The sequence below is a fragment of the Hypanus sabinus genome, unplaced genomic scaffold (assembly GCF_030144855.1).
Source record: "Hypanus sabinus isolate sHypSab1 unplaced genomic scaffold, sHypSab1.hap1 scaffold_592, whole genome shotgun sequence".
Taxonomy (NCBI): domain Eukaryota; kingdom Metazoa; phylum Chordata; class Chondrichthyes; order Myliobatiformes; family Dasyatidae; genus Hypanus; species Hypanus sabinus.
In genome coordinates, this window is record NW_026781449.1 from 162,501 (window position 1) to 178,633 (window position 16,133).

Below are 16,133 nucleotides of genomic sequence, written 5' to 3' on the forward strand. Positions count from 1 at the left end.
AAAGCCCTATTGTCATTCAAGTTACCCCCGTGGGGTGGCGCCCCACGGCAATACTTGGGAGGGGGTCTCCCTCACCCAACCCGGCCCCTCCCTCTGCAGAAGCGGAAGACCCCTCCACAGTGGTCCCCACACCCACCCCGACGCACCCACCGTTGTAATCCCAGTGACCGTCTGAAATCTCTCTCTGAAATCCAACACATCCGACTGACTGACTACCAGGGGCTGAAAATGAAGGCGCCTTTCCCCGCTGTGACTGGCACCTTCACCGGCACTTCCACCGGGATCCGTGAATTTTGCACAAAACCGCACGCCAGTTATTCTTTTTTAAAGATATTATTGAAGGCTGTGACCGTTTGCTTTCCTGCCGTCGTAACTGTAGGCGTCCTGTGCCGTGTGCAGCTTGGTAGGGTGTTTTGCACCCTGCTCCCGGAGGAACGCTGCTTTCGGGAATATGGTTGAACGAAAATTAAACTTGCACTTGTACAGTTAAACTTGGAGAAACTTTTCTCTCTCTCTCTCTGCTCCAGAATGAATCAGAAATGCTCCGCCGGCGTGGGAGGCGGCAGGGCCCTGTGTTTCGGACTCTGGGTGTGTCCGCCGTAATTCGAGACCCTCCAAAGAGCCCCAGGCTCCACGCCCAGCGCTTTCTCTTCTCTGGGCGGTGGCCCGGCTCGGGATGAGGATATAAAGAAGCGAGGAGCAGGTGCCCGCACACCATTGGCTTCGTGCAGGCTGAGGAACAAGACTCTACCCGGTTTCATCAGCACCAACATGTCGCGTCCGACCCCGGGGTCCCGGAGCTTGATCGGGACCTCGACAAGCATGCGGGGAAGCAGTATGTCCGGCTTCGGCCAGGGTCGCATTTCCAGCAGTCGAGTCTCCAGCTACGGCATGGGTTCGTCCCTGGGCGCCGGCTTGGGAATGAGCTCCGGCCTGATGTCCGTGTTCGGCGGCGGGTTCGGCGGTGGTCTGGGCAGCGCTGGGCTGGGCGGCGGGTTCGGCAGCGGGGGGAGTTTCAGCTTGTCCTCCTCCTCCTCCTCGGCCTTGACCAACGAGAAGCAGACCATGCAGTCGCTGAACGACCGGCTGGCGGCGTACCTGGAGAAGGTGCGCACCCTGGAGAAGGACAACGCCGAGCTGGAGCTTCAGATCCGGGAGTTTTACCAACAGGCCGGGCCCTCCACCCGCGACTACAGCGAGTACTGGGCCACCATCAACAGCCTCCGCGACCAGGTAAGCGCCCGAGAATAAACAGCTGACACCCCCTCCCCAGGCTGTGTGTGCGTGTGTGTGGGATGGTCTGGGTGGGAGGTTGATGGCCATTTCTACATCATGGGTAGAAAGAGACCATTCGGCCGGTCGAGTGTGTTCCGCCATTCCAGTCTGGCTAATCTATTGCCCCTGCCGAGTGCACCTTTGCAAAGTTACAGAGGCTATTGAACCCACCGGGAGATGTCTTTGCACGACGTGTGCCCCCTCCCCTCAGCAATTATCAATACCGTTCAGAGATTGTCTTCCTGGTGTCAGTGGTCACATCAGCAGGAGTTGTGATCCGCACCGTTTGGTACCACCATCCATCACCTGTCCCCACGGTTTCGAGCGAACACGGTCAGTGTTGGCGGGGTGGGTAGAGGAGAATGCGGGTTAAGCACCCTGCCCAAGGGTCACCCACGAGCGAGCGGAGGGAAGAGGCGCCTCGCCGCCCATGAGATCCTCCCGCTCGAAGGGTACCCAACCAGGCCGCCGCCGCAGCCGTCCGCCTCGTCTCCGTCCCTTTCTTGTGAGGCTGTGCCCTTAGCAGAGGGGAGAAGGGCAGCTGCGAGGGAAGGCTGGTGGAGAAGGTCGGGGCAGGGGTTCAAGATTGACTCTGCTTCTCACTCGGCCATCGAGACGCGCCATTTGCGGATTTGACCAACAGAAGGGTGTCGGGGGTGGGGCGGGGGGCTGCCGGCAAGTGTCAGCGCGCTTCCGGCGCCCACGCAGCGTGTCCTCTGCGGGTCGTGGGATGGGGAGAGCGGGAGGACCCGACAAAAGCCCACGGGGCAAAGTGGATCGAATGCGAAGGTAGGACGGGCGGACTGCAGGAGAGTGTGTGAGGGTCGGTGGAGAGGGCGCAGGGAAGGGCAGGATGGAGGAGAGAGGGGCTGGTGGAGAGGGCAGAGAGAAGGGCTGTCTGGTGGAGAGGGTGGAGGGAAGGACAGGGTGGAGAAGAGAGGAGGGCGGACTGGCAGCTAGATAGGGCGCGGGGTACGGCAGGGTGGACGAGTCAGGTACTGGTGGAGGAAGAGGCAGCCCTGAGGGAGGCGGGGGCTGGGCGGAGAGAGGTAGGAATTGAGGGTCAGGGTTTAACCTTGGACACCGAAAGCGGGCGGGACAGTGCGCCTGTGTTTCCCCACGCACCATTGCTCCACCCAGTCCATGTTCACTGCCTGTCTCCCACAGATCAACGACTTGATCCTCACCAACTCCGGAATCATGCTTCAGCTGGACAACTCCAAACTGGCGGCGGAAGACTTCAAGACCAAGTTAGTACCGAGCCGGCCGATCCGAGTATTGAGGTCCAACTGACCGGGTCCGCCTCCTCCGCCCCTCCCTCTTCCACTGGAGGGCGGACAATGGACCAAGTTAGTCCTCCAGGTCGTCGTCGACTTCTCCGGAGGTTTAACGGCGACAGGCAGACAAGCAGGAGGGACATTACCGCCACCTACTGGGCTGGAGCAAGGGGCAAAGAAACAGGAAATGGACTCACCGCGTTCTCCCCCACCCCCCAAAACCTCGAATATTATTAAAAAGTCAATTGATTTTCAGAAAGTCAAATACTGGTATCCGCACAAACTTTGCATGTGACACACTGCTAGAGATCTCAATCTAACAATTATTTGTTTCCTTTGACCCCACCCCACCCCCCACACATGGGAGATGCGTTCAAGCGATAAATGCCACCGTTTCTTGACAAGTGGACTCGAGTCCAGCACATCTCCGGGCGTGAAACCTTTACATCTCTCCTGGCTTCCCCCGCACCCACATTTCCAATCGGCTGTACAGAGAGCGGACTGTCAGAGAATGCACTGAGTTTATAAAGTGATGGAAAATACTAGGCATGAGCACACACAGAGACGCACAGGCGCACAGACAGACAGACACACGCTGTCCCTCTCCTTCCTGGAGGAAATCAGCAGGTCAGTCAGCATCTATGGAGAGACATCAAAACACTTTATTCCTCTCCGTAGATACCTCCCGACCTGCTGCGTTCCTCCAGCATTGTGTGCGTCTGATTGTGTGTGTGTGTGTGTGTGTGTGTGTGTGTGTGTGTGTGTGTGTGTGCGCGTCTGATTGAGTGTGTGTGTGTGTGTGCGTCTGATTGAGTGTGTGTGTGTGTGTGCGTCTGATTGTGTGTGTGTGTGTGTGCGTCTGATTGATTGAGTGTGTGTGTGTGTGTGCGTCTGATTGATTGAGTGTGTGTGTGTGTGTGTGCGTCTGATTGAGTGTGTGTGTGTGTGTGCGTCTGATTGAGTGTGTGAGTGTGTGTGCGTCTGATTGTGTGTGTGTGTGTGTGTGTGTCTGTGCGTCTGATTGAGTGTGTGTGTGTGTGTGTGTGTGCGTGTGCGTCTGATTGTCTGTGTGTGTGTGTGTGTGCGTCTGATTGTCTGTGTGTGTGTGTGTGTGTGTGTGTGTGTGTTTGTGTGTGTGTGTGTGATTGAGTGTGTGTGTGTGTGTGTGTGTGTGTGTGTGTGTGTGTGTGATTGTGTTTCGCTCTGGAATTCCAACATCTGCAGAGTGTGTTGTGTGGCTAAAAATGACATAGACTTTTATCAACGTATAGGTTTGACTGTTTCTTCCTCCACAGATGCTGCTCGACCAGCATCTTGTGTTTTTTTTGGCTCCAGATTTTAACATCTTCCTTGACCTCTATCATAGTTTGCAGAGAATTCTGGAGTTCGGCCCGTAATGAGTTAACAGGAGTTAATCTCCTCTCAAACCTCCGACTTGGTTTCTCGCCCTGCCCCCCTTTGGATCCCATATTTTTAATGGTTCATCGTCAAGTCTTCTGGGGCAAATGTTCGTTCTTCATCCACGTGCAGGGGCGGAGAACCAGATAGTCAATGGTGTTTCATCTCCCATCTAGAAGGACGTTCCTCTGTTCTTAACCCGTGCCCTCTGGTCCTAGACTCCCCCACTTTAGGAAACATCCTCTCCAGATCCACTCTATCTGTGTCCTCTGGTCCTAGACTCCCCCACTATAGGAAACATCCTCTCCACATCCACTCTATCTGTGTCCTCTGGTCCTAGACTCCCCCACTATAGGAAACATCCTCTCCACATCCACTCTATCTGTGCCCTCCGGTCCTAGACTCCCCCACTATAGGAAACATCCTCTCCACATCCACTCTATCTGTGCCCTCTGGTCCTAGACTCCCCCACTTTAGGAAACATCCTCTCCACATCCACTCTATCTGTGTCCTCTTGTCCTAGACTCCCCCACTACAGGAAACATCCTCTCCACATTCACTATATCTGTATCCTCTGGTCCTGTACTTCCCCCACTATAGGAAACATCCTCTCCAGATCCATTCTATCTGTGTCCTCTGGTCCTGGACTCCCACACTATAGGAAACATCCTCTCCAGATCCACTCTATCTGTGTCCTCTGGTCCTAGACTCCCCCACTATAGGAAACATCCTCTCCACATTCTTTCACCGGTCGTTGTGTCTCAGTGAGGTCAGCCCTCATTCTTCTCTATTCCAGTGAGTACAGGCTCAAATCTCTTGTACACTTTCGGGCAGGAAATGCATTACGACTTCAGCCCTGTCCACCGATGACCCGAATCTCCTGCTATCTCCTCATCTCGATAGGTTTGAAACTGAGTTGTCCATCAGGATGTCCGTTGAGAACGATATCAACGGCCTGCGCATGATGTTGGACAACCTGACCCTCGAGAGGAGTCAGCTGGAGGGAGATATCGAGAACCTGAAAGAGGAGCTCATTTACCTCAGGAAAAACCATGAAGAAGTAAGCTCCGGGCGTCACTGCCCGAACATTGTGAGTTGTCTCTGTTCCGTGTCACTGCTGGGAGTCGGAGGCTGACATCGCTGATTTTTTTTTCCTTCCTGCAGGAACTCAGGAGCCTGAGGTCTCAGATGTCTGGGAACGTCTCTGTCGATGTCAAAGATGACAACTCCATGGACTTGCTCAAGATCCTGGCAGACATTCGGAAGAAATATGAAGCCATGGTCAACGAGCAGAAGGCAGAGACCGACGAATGGTACAAACAGGAGGTAAGTGGATACTCATTCCGAGATTCCGTGCAGAACAGGCCCCGCCGACCCCGTCGAGACTCACGGCCGAGCGACACACCTGTTCTCGAGTCCAGGTGACCACAGTGTTCATAAACAGGCCATTCGGCCCTTGGCGTGTGTGCTCCCTCAATTCACCATGGCCGATCCCTAACATTGAACTGTTTCAGATTGCGAACAAGCAACAAGAGGTGGCAGTCAACGCGGGTGCCATCGACGGCGAGAAGTCCAGGCTCACGGAGCTGAGGCGCAGCTGTCAGGGGCTGGAAACCGAGCTGAGCACACTGCAGAGTATTGTGAGTGACCCGTCGGGCTGGGCTGACCGTGGTGGGGGGCAGGAGAAGGGGCCACGCGACTACTGACTGATTGATTATTAGGGTAACGTGTACTCCCTGAGACGGGCTCTGTCTTCCCACGGACCCTGGTGAACAAACCCCTTCCCCCCACCCTCCACCAGTGGGTAGGCAGATGCCGGTGATGTGTTGGGCAGTTGTGACGATTGCTGTGGGGCCACGGAGCATTTCCTGGACCAGGCCGTTTTGAGTCTGGTGGTCCTGACGAAGCCTCCTCCCCGATGGGAGTCGGACAGACAGTCCGTGAGCACGGTGGATGGGATCCTTCACGGTGTTACCGGCCCCTTTTTCCAGCACCATTCTGTATATGGATGGCGGGTCAGCTGGGGCCGGTGCAGTGTCGGGTAATTTTGACGACTCTTTACAGACCCCATTTTGGAGTCTTCCCGAGCGCTTCCCGGCCATTCCCGTACCGGCGGTGAGGCAGCTTTTTAGGCTGCGTTCCGCAGCGCGTCTGTCGAAGGACGGCAGCTGGGCAGAGCGCGGCCCGGTCACTGGAAACCCCCTCCACCCTCACCGCTCGCTCCTTGCCCGCAGATCGCCTCTCTGGAGAGAAACCTGGACGAGGTTGATATGCGCTTCGGCGGAGAGAGGGACAAGCTGCAGATGACCATCAACGGGCTGGAAGCGGAGCTGGGGGGGATCCACGCCAAACTCGTGTCGATGAGCGCGGAGTACGAGCAGCTCCTGAACATAAAGAGCAGACTGGAGGCGGAAATTGAGACCTATCGCAGGCTGCTGGGCGGCTTCGGGTAAGCAACTGGCCAGACGACACTCGAACCTGAATACAACCCTGTCTTAGAACACAGAACAGTACAGGCCCTTCGGCCCACAATGACCTGCCGTGATTCGAACCCTCTGTAAGATGAATCCAAACCTTCCCTCACACATAGCCTCCGTTTTCCTATCATCTCTGTGCCTGTCTTCAAGTCAAGTCACGTCACTTTTCATTGTCTTTTGACCATAACTGCTGGTACAGTACACAGTAAAAACGAGACAACGATTTTCAGGACCATGGTTCTACATGAAACAATGCAAAAACCAGACTGAACTATGTAGAAACAACCCAGATAAAAAAAAAAACTAAACTGGACTATAGAACTAACCAGGACTGCATAAAGGGCACAAAACAGTGCAGGCATGACAATAAATACTAAACAAGACACCAGGCTCAGTAGAGGGCAGTAAGATGGTGTCAGTACAGGCTCTGGGTATTGGGGTTTCTTTAAGATTCTTCAGTGCCCTAAATGTATATGCCTCTCCCTCTATCGTTGTAGGGTGCTCCAAACGCCTACCGCTCTGTCAAAAAAAACCCTGTCTCTGACAACCCTCCCCTTAAAAGTGTGACCCCTCATGTTACCACTTCTGCCCTGAGTAGAGTCTCCGTTGTTGACAGGGAACTGAAATAATACAATCAAAAAGATGAAAAGCTGTACGTCTCAAAGACCGATTTAAAAATGTACAATATGCAAAAGAGGGCGAACCGTGCAAATGTTTAGAAAAGGTAAATTAATACCGAGAACATGAGTTGCTGAGACCTTCAAAGTGAGACCTTTATGTTGTGTAAGATTTGTAGTTCTGAATTGGGGCGAGTGAATTATTCACACCGCTTCAGGAGCCTGATGGTTGAAAGGTAATAACTGTTCCTGAACCTGGTGGTGTAAGACCTAACTGTCCTGTACCTCCTGCCTGATGGTTGATCAGAGTTGAGGCGTTTGAATTATTCACACCGGTTCAGGAGCCTGATGGTTGAGAGGTAATAACTGTTCCTGAACATTGTTGGCCCTGAGGCTCCTGTACCTCCTTCCTGATGGTTGGGGTGGTAATAACTGTTCCTGAACCTGGTGGTGTGGGGCCTGAGGCTCCTGTACCTCCTTCCTGACGGTTGAAGGGTAATAACTGTTCCTGAACCTGGTGGTGTGGGGCCTGAGGCTCCTGTACCTCCTTCCTGATGGGTGAGGGGTAATAACTGTCCCTGAACCTGGTGGTGTGGGGCCTGAGGCTCCTGTACCTCCTTCCTGATGGGTGAGGGGTAATAACTGTCCCTGAAACTGGTGGTGTGGGACCTGACTGTCCTGTATTCCTGCCTGATGGCAGCAATGGGAAGAGGGCATGTTTGGGGGGGGGGGGTCCCGAATGATGGATGCTGCTGTCTTCCTTGGAGATATGCTCAATGGTGGGGCGGGCTTTGCCTGGGATGCGATCTGAGTTGTGTGCTAAGGTTCTGTGACAGGCAATGTTTCCCTGGAAATTCCTACCTCCTCCCAGTCCCAGCCCTTCCCGCAATGCAAGGTCACACTCTGCCCCCTTTGCTTTTCAGGAGCAAGTCTTCAGGCCAGGCGTCAAGCTCATCAACTGTTACGAAGACGGTGGTCACGGAGGAAAAAAGTGAGTAGGCCGTTTTATCACGGCTGCGCGATGCAGTCGGGCTGAGAAAGTTTGGTAAAGCGGTCAAAATGTTGGAGGAGCTCAGCAGGTCAGGCAGCGTCCGTGGTGAGGAATAAGCAGTCGTTGTTTCAGGTTCCCCTCCATCATCGGATGTCCGAATGGACAATGAACCCTTGTACGCTACCTCACCATTATTCTCCCCGCTTACACTAATTTAATTTTATTGATATATTTCATACTGTAATTGTTAGTCTGTGGTATACTGCTTGTTCATCTGCTGCAGAACAAGAGATTTCACGGCAATATCTTCACCGGAGATATTCAACCTGATTCTGAATCTGGGCTAAAGCCCAACATCGGGACTCGCTGGGTCCCTCCGGAATTCCGTCTGCGTTGCTGAGGATGGAGTGTCATCTAAGGCCCAGGAGCTGCCAGTCGGCACTGAACCCAACGTAGGAATGCCTTGTGGACCCCCGCTCCAGAATTTTAAAACCCTAGAAACATTGAAAACCCACAGCACAATACAGGCCCTCCAGCCCACAAAGCTGTGCCAAACGTGTTCTTACCTCAGGAATTACCTAGCCCTCTATTTTTCTGAGCTCCATGTACCTATCCAGGAGTCTCTTGAAAGATCCTATCATATCCGCCTCCATCACAGTTGCCGGCATCCCATTCCACGCACTCACCACTCTCTGCATAAAAATATTACCCCTGATATCTCCACTGTCCGTACCCCCCAGCACCTTAAAACTGTGCCCTCTCGTCTTGGCCATTTCAGCCCTGGGGAAAAGCCTCTGAATTTCCAAACGATTAATGCCTCTCATCATCTTTTACACCTCTATCAGGTCACCTCTCATCCTCCGTCGCTCCAAGGAGAAAAGGCCTTGTTCACTCAACCTATTCTCATGAGGCATGCTCCCCAATCCAGGCATCATCCTTGTAAATCTCCTCTGCACCCTTTCTATGGCTTCCACACCTTCTTGCAGTCAGGCGACCAGAACTGAGCACAGTACTCCGAGTGGGGTCTGACCAGGGTCCGAGATAGCTGTGACGTTCCCTCGGGGTTTACTCCGGAAGCCTTCCCCATGAGAGGGTGTAGCCACAAGGCAGCAGAAGGTTTGAGACAAGAGTTTTCCTTCCAGTTGAGCTGACAACCACGGCTGCTATGCCCAGTCTGACCAGAGCGACTGGTTTTAATGGCGCCGTGACCCGCTTTTGCCTCTTCTCCTGTCAGTAGAAACCGTTCCACTGGGCTCAGTAGCGGGACTTGGTTATCAGAGGCTATTTGAGACGCACACCCTAGCTGGCAATTAATAGGAAGTCGGAACGTGTCCCCATTACCACCCCCAGCTATAACAAGCTTAAGTGTGTCCTTGTACACGCATCACTGAAAGGTGGGTGTCAAATCAGTGCTGAACATTCTGGACTGGATCTCAGAATACTCCGGACCATGGACACTTTGGACAGGGAATGAGGGGCTGGAACGTTCGGCATCCCTGAGCTCATGGGGTGACCGGTCCCACTTGAGAAGTGGTGGGTGGAACACGCCGTCTTTCATAGGGGATTGGTCGGACTGTAGTACACATATTGTCAGCAGCTCTTGGTCTGATATCTAAGAACGGATGATCCCCGGAATAAAAAGGTGAATGAATGGAGAGTGTTTGATGGGTCTGAGCCTGAACTAGCTGGAGTTTAGATGAATTAGGGCTGATCTCATTGGCATTACCAGATATTGAAAGGCCAAGATAGTGTGCACATGGATAGGATGTTTCCTATAGTGGGGTAGTCTAGGACCAGAGGACACAGATAGAGTGGATCTGGAGAGGATATTTCCTATAGTGGGGGAGTCTAGGACCAGCGGACACAGATAGAGTGGATGTGGAGAGGATGTTTCCTATAGTGTGGGAGTCTAGGACCAGAGGACACAGATAGAATGGAATGGGAGAGGATGTTTCCTATAATGGGGGAGTCTAGGACCAGAGGACACAGATAGAGTGGATGTGGAGAGGATGTTTCCTATAGTGGGGGAGTCTAGGACGAGAGGACACAGAGAGAGTGGATGTGGAGAGGATGTTTCCTATCGTGGGGAGTCTAGGACGAGAGGACACAGAGAGAGTGGATGTGGAGAGTATGTTTCCTGTAGTGGATGTGTCTCGGGCCAGAGGACACAGCCTCAGAATGCAAGAACGTATCTTTGGAATAGGGAACAGGAGAAATTTCTTCAGCCGGAAGTTGGTGAGCCTGTGGAATTCTTTGCAACAGCCAACTGCAGCGGCTAAGTCATTTGGTACATTTAAGGGCATAAATCATGATGGAATGGCAGAGCAGACTCGATGAGCCGAATGGCCCATATCTGCACCAATGTCATATGGTCTTGTGAAAGCTGATTGGTGACCGTATCAGTCGACTGTCCAATGAAATTTCTAACTAACTATTTTCATTTCAGAGCCCGTTGTTTCCACCAAGACCAAGACGATCACCGTTGTGGAGAAGATTGTGGATGGACAGGTGGTGTCTACTCATATGGAGGAGCAGAGTTAATGAAGAGAGGGGCTTGGGAATCAGCGGGGAGTTCTTCGTGCACGATGTAACACAGATATCCAGTGATTTGTCTGCTTTCTGTATCTCTGAGAGGTGAATAAAGGCTTTGAGAACCCGCCAGCATGAGGAGTCTGTCCTGTCCTCCAACTCTGTTTTCAAACGACCACTGACCTCGTCTCTCGGCTGAATCCTTGTGAGCTTATATAATCATTGAACACGGCAACAGTCCCTTCAGCCCAGATTAATACTTCCTTCCAGAGTATTAATCTGCCCCGTTCCATCGACCTGTACTAGCCCTCCATATCCCTCCCATCCACGCACCCATCCAAACTCCTCTGAACCGTGACAATCGAAACTTCATCCGCCACTTGAGCCGGGCAGCTCCTTCCGCACTCTCACCACCCACTCTCTGGAGTGAAAAAGATCCCCTCACCCGCCCCCCATGTTCCATTGAGAAAACCACCTTTCACCCTTCACCTTTCAAAATCCCACCTCAATCTCCTCCACTCCAGGGAATAAATCCTCACCTATTCAACCTTCAACTCCGATCCTCAAGTCCCCGCAACATCCTTGTCAATTTTCTCTGCTCTCTCTCAAACTTACTGATATCTTTCCTGTAGGTCGGAGACCATTAATGCACCCAGGACTCAGGATTAGGCCTCCCCAATGCCTGAGACAACTTCACATCCCATTTCCTATCCTCAATAATTTGATTTATGAAGGCCAATTTTCCAAATACGTTAAGGTTCAAGTTCTTTTCGTATCATTTAGTGTGTCAAGGTGGACAAAATAATTGTTACTCCGGATCTGTCGCAGAACAGGGAACAACACTATAAATATAAATACATACGTTAGCTTCTATACGCAGATTGTTTATGTACATAGAACACAGAATAGTACAGCACAGTACAGGCCTTTCGGCCCACAATGTTGTGCCGACCCTCAAACCCTGCCTCCCATATCGACCCCACCCCCCCACCTTAAATTCCTCCATATACCTGTCTGGTAGTCTCTTCAATTTTACTCGTGTATCTGCCTCCACCATTGTCTCAGGCAGTGCATTCCACGCACCAACCACTCTCTGAGTGAAAAACCTTCCTCTAATATCCCCCTTGAACTTCCCACCCCCTACCTTAATGCCATGCCCTCTTGTATTGAGCAGTGGTGCCCTGGGGAAGAGGCGCCGGCTGTCCACTCTATCTATTCCTCTTAATATCTGGTACACCTGTATCATGTCTCCTCTCATCCGCCTTCACTCCAAAGGTTAAAGCCATAGCTCCCTTAATCTCTGATCATAATCCATACTCTCTGAACCAGGCAGATCCGGTAAATCTCCCCTGTACCCTTTCCAACGCTTCTGCATCCTTCCTATGGAGAGATGACCAGAACTGGACACAGTACTCCAGGTGTGTCCTAAATAGAGTTTCATCGAGCTGCATCATTATATCGCGTCTCTTAAACTCTATCCCCCGCCTTCTGAAAGCTGACACCCCATAAGCCTTCTTAACTACCCTATCTACCTGTGAGGGAACTTTCAGGGATCTGTGGACACGTACCCGCAGATCCCTCTGCTCCTCTACACTACCAAGTATCCTGTCATTTACTTTGTACTCTATCTTGGAGTGTCTCCTTCTAAGGTGAATCACCTCACACTTCTCCGAGCTGAACTTCATCTGCCACTTCTCAGCCCACTTCTGCATCCTTTCAATGTCTCTCTGCAATCTTCCACAATCCTCAACACTATCACCAACATATCTGTCGTCTGCAAATTTGCCAACTCACCCTTCTACCCCCACATCCAGGTAGTTAATAAAAATCACGAAAAGTAGAGTTTCCAGTATAGATCCTTGTGGGACACCACAAGTCACAACCCTCCAATCGGAATGTATCCCCTCCATCATGACCCTCTGCCTTCTGCAGGCAAGCCAATTCAGAATCCACCTGGTCAAACTTCCCTCAGATGCCTTCTGAACTTTCTGTATAAGCCTACCATGTGGAATATTGTCAAATGCCTTACTAAAATCCATGTAGATCACATCCACTGCACTACCCTCATCTATATGCCTGGTCACTTCCTCAAAGAGCTCTATCAGGCTTGTTAGACACGATCTGCCCTTCACAAAGCCATGTTGACCGTCCCTGATCAGACCATGATTCTCTAAATGCCCATAGATTCTATCTCTAAGAATCTTTTCAAACAGCTTTCCCACCACAGACATAAGGGTCACTGGTCTATGATTACCTAAGCTATCCCGAATACCTTTTTTGAACAAGGGGACAACATGCGCCTCCCTCCAATCCTCCGGTGCCATTCCCGTGTACAACGAGGACAGAAAGATCCTAGCCAGAGGCTCCCCCATCTCTTCCCTCACCCCGTGTTGCAGCCTAGGGAATATTTCTTCAGGCCCTGGGGACATGTCCTTCCGAATGTATTTTCACAACTCCAACACCTCCTCTCCCTCAGTATCAACATGCTCCAGAACATCAACTTCACTCATACTGTCGTCACCATCATCACGTTCCCTCTCACTGGTGAATATTGAAGAGAAATATTCATTGTGGACCCCTCTCATTTTCACAGCCTCCAGGCTCATCTTCCCACTTTTACCTGCAATCCATCCTATCTTCACTCCTATTATCCTTTTGTTCTTCACGCGATTCAAGAATGACTTGGGGTTTTCCTTTACCCTACTCGCCAAGGCCCTCTCATGCCCCCTTCACGCTCTTCTCTGCGCCTTCTTAAATCCTTTATTGCTACCCGAGATTCCTCAATAGACTCATCTGATCCTTGCTTCCTAAACCTCACGTATGCTGCCTTATTCCACCTGACTAGATTTTCCACTTGTCACCCATGGTTCCTTCACCCTACCGTTCTTTATCTTCCTCACCGGGTCAAATTTACCGCTGACATCCTGCAAGAGATTCTTACACTTCGACAACATGTCCATAGTACATTTCCCTGAAAAAAACATCATCCCAATTCACACCCGCAAGTTCTAGCCTTATAGCCTCATAATTTTGCCTTTCCCCAATTAAAGATTTACCTGTCCTCTCTGAGTCTATCCTTTCCCATGATAATGCCAGAGGGCAGGGAGCGGTGGTCACTGTCCCCCAGATGCTCACCCACTGAGAGATCTGTGACCTGACCCGGTTCGTTACCTAATACTAGATCTAGTATGGCGTTTACCTTCGTCGGCCTGTCAACATACTGTGACAGGAATCCGTCCTGGACACACTTAACAAACTCTGCCGCATCCAAATCCTCGGAACTAATCAAGTGAAATCAATATTAGGGAAGTAAAAGACACCCATGATAACAGCCCTGTTATTTTTGCGCCTTTCCAAAATCTGCCTCCCAATCTGATCCTCGGTCTCCCTGTTGCTACTAGGCGGCATATAGAATACCCCCAAGAGAGTAACTACTCTTCCTCTTCCTGACGTCCACCCATACTGACTCAAAAGTGGATCCTGATATATTACCCACCCTTTCTGCAGCTTGAAATAGTATCCCTGAACAGTAATGCCACCCCTCCTCCCCATTGCCCGCCCCCTCTATCCCTTTTAAAGCGCTGAAATCCGGGAATATTGAGAATCCATTCCTGCCCTGGTGCCAGCCAAGTCTCTGTAATGGCCACTACATCATAATTCCCTGTATGTATCCAAGCTCTCAGTTCATCACCTTTGTTCCTGATGCTTCTTGCATTGAAGTACACGCACTTTAGCCCTTCTACCTTCCTACCTTTACACCGTTTGTTCTGCTTCTCTTTCCTCAAAGCCTCTCTATATGTTAGATCTGGCTTTACTCCATGCACTACATTCACTGCTCTATGGCTCCGGGTCCCAACCCCCTTGCAAATTAGTTTAAAGCCTCTCCAACCATATGCTACCCCTCGAGCTCAGTTGCAACCCATCCAATCTGTACAGGTCCCACCTTCCCCAAAAGTGGTTCAGGCAGATGGGTCCTCGAGGTTCAGGCAGGCAGGCGAGATTAGCTGGCGGAGAGCCCTCCCTGGGCGGGCCGCATATATCCCGGGTAGGGACGCCCCCCAGGCGGAAACACCGGAGACCTGGGCAAGGCGCGAACCCATCGGCGGGTGCGAGGCACTATTCGGGGTTTCGGGCGGAAGAAAAGGAGGGGGCAGAACGGCTGTCGGGCAGCGGCAGATCGACCGGATCTGCCCGACATTGGCAAGGGATGGGAACGGGCTTAGGTCCAGGGGGACGAACACAGCAGTCATGACAACGGGGATTTCGGGAACGGCCGGCAGACAGCGCGACCGCGCGAAAAAGCAAACGAGCGGATAAGCGGGACCAGTGCATGGGAAGCAAGGTGGGGGAGCGGACCAACCTGGCAGTACCGGTACGGGGCAGAGAAGCATGATGAAGAGAGGATCTGAGCCCGGGCGGCATCACAGAATGCAAAGCAGAGCTCGGAGCCGGCGGAGAGACGGGAAACAGAACAAAACGACCACCGGCATGATCCCAGTCCCAAGGCCCCTTATAGACACCCGCAGCTCAATGAGATACAGGTGTGTCTCCTTGAAACAGGAGGGCCCTAACCAGATCACTGGTGACGGGCGGGACAACTGCAGGTCCCGGAGTCTTCAGTCCCCGGACCGGATCAAAACCCAGAACGCGGTTCCGGATCGGACCCTGACACCCTTCGGCCATCATCAATGATGTCCTCACCCGCATCTCCTCCATTTCCCGTACTTCAGTCCTCACCCCATCCTCCCGTCACCACAACAGGGACCGTGTTCCCCATGTCCTCACCTATCACCGCACCAGCCTCCGGATCCAGCATGTTATCCAACGCAACTTCCGCCACCTTCAACAGGACCCCACCACTAAGCACACCTTTCTCTATCCACCCCTCTCCGCTTTCTGCAGGGATCGTTCCCTCCGCGACTGCCTGGTCCACACGTCCCTCCCCACAGATCTCCCAACTGGTACTTACCCCTGCAAGTGTAAGTGCTACACCTGTCCCGACACCTCCTCTCATACGACCGTTCAGGGCCCCAGACAGTCCTTCCAGGTGAGGCAACACTTCACCTGCGAGGCTGTCGGGGTCGTCTATTGCATCCGGTGCTCCCGGTGCGGCCTCGTCAACATCGGCGAGCCCCGACGCAGATTGGGGGGGCCGCTTCGTCGAGCACCTCTGCTCCGTCCGTCACAGCAAACAGGATCTCCCGGTTGCCCCCCCCCCCCCCCCCGCGTCAACACAGCTTCACACTCTCACTCGGATATGTCCATACACTTCTGGTAATTCCCTCCTCCTCCCTTCCCCCATCCCAGTTTCACCTTCCCTCCTCTTCCAGTTGCCTATCACTTCCCTCATGATTCTGCCTTTTGCTACTACCCCTAGTGCTTTCCCCTTAGATTCCTTCTTCACCTCTCCTGCCTATCCCCTCCCTGCTTCCCCTCCTCCACCGCTTGATCTTTCCTCTGACTGGTTTTTCACCTGTTACCTTCCAGCCTTCTCCATCCCACCCTCCCCCACCTTCTTTATAGGGCCCCTGCCCCCTCCCTCTTCAGTCCTGACGAATGGTCTCGACCC

At 52.4% G+C, this 16,133-nt stretch overlaps 1 protein-coding gene across 1 annotated transcript; it reads left to right on the forward strand.

The window, feature by feature from the left end:
* Nucleotides 1-794: 794 nt before the first annotated feature.
* On the forward strand, nucleotides 795-10,605 carry LOC132389538 (keratin, type I cytoskeletal 19-like). The gene is made up of 8 exons (XM_059962012.1): nucleotides 795-1,233; nucleotides 2,443-2,525; nucleotides 4,854-5,010; nucleotides 5,115-5,276; nucleotides 5,465-5,590; nucleotides 6,185-6,399; nucleotides 7,968-8,035; nucleotides 10,482-10,605. The coding sequence occupies exons 1-8, from the start codon at nucleotides 823-825 to the stop codon at nucleotides 10,574-10,576; spliced, it is 1,317 nt and encodes a 438-aa protein (XP_059817995.1). The 5' UTR covers nucleotides 795-822; the 3' UTR covers nucleotides 10,577-10,605.
* Nucleotides 10,606-16,133: the final 5,528 nt, after the last annotated feature.

What these genes read in the sequence shown, in the direction of transcription:
- LOC132389538 (XM_059962012.1), top strand. Translation starts at nt 823, where the DNA reads ATGCGGGGAAGCAGTATGTCCGGCTTCGGCCAGGGTCGCATTTCCAGC. An exon ending in TCAACAGCCTCCGCGACCAG is followed by an intron (nt 1,234 to 2,442) that starts GTAAGCGCCCGA and finishes TGTCTCCCACAG; the next exon opens with ATCAACGACTTGATCCTCAC. An exon ending in AGGCTGCTGGGCGGCTTCGG is followed by an intron (nt 6,400 to 7,967) that starts GTAAGCAACTGG and finishes TTTGCTTTTCAG; the next exon opens with GAGCAAGTCTTCAGGCCAGG.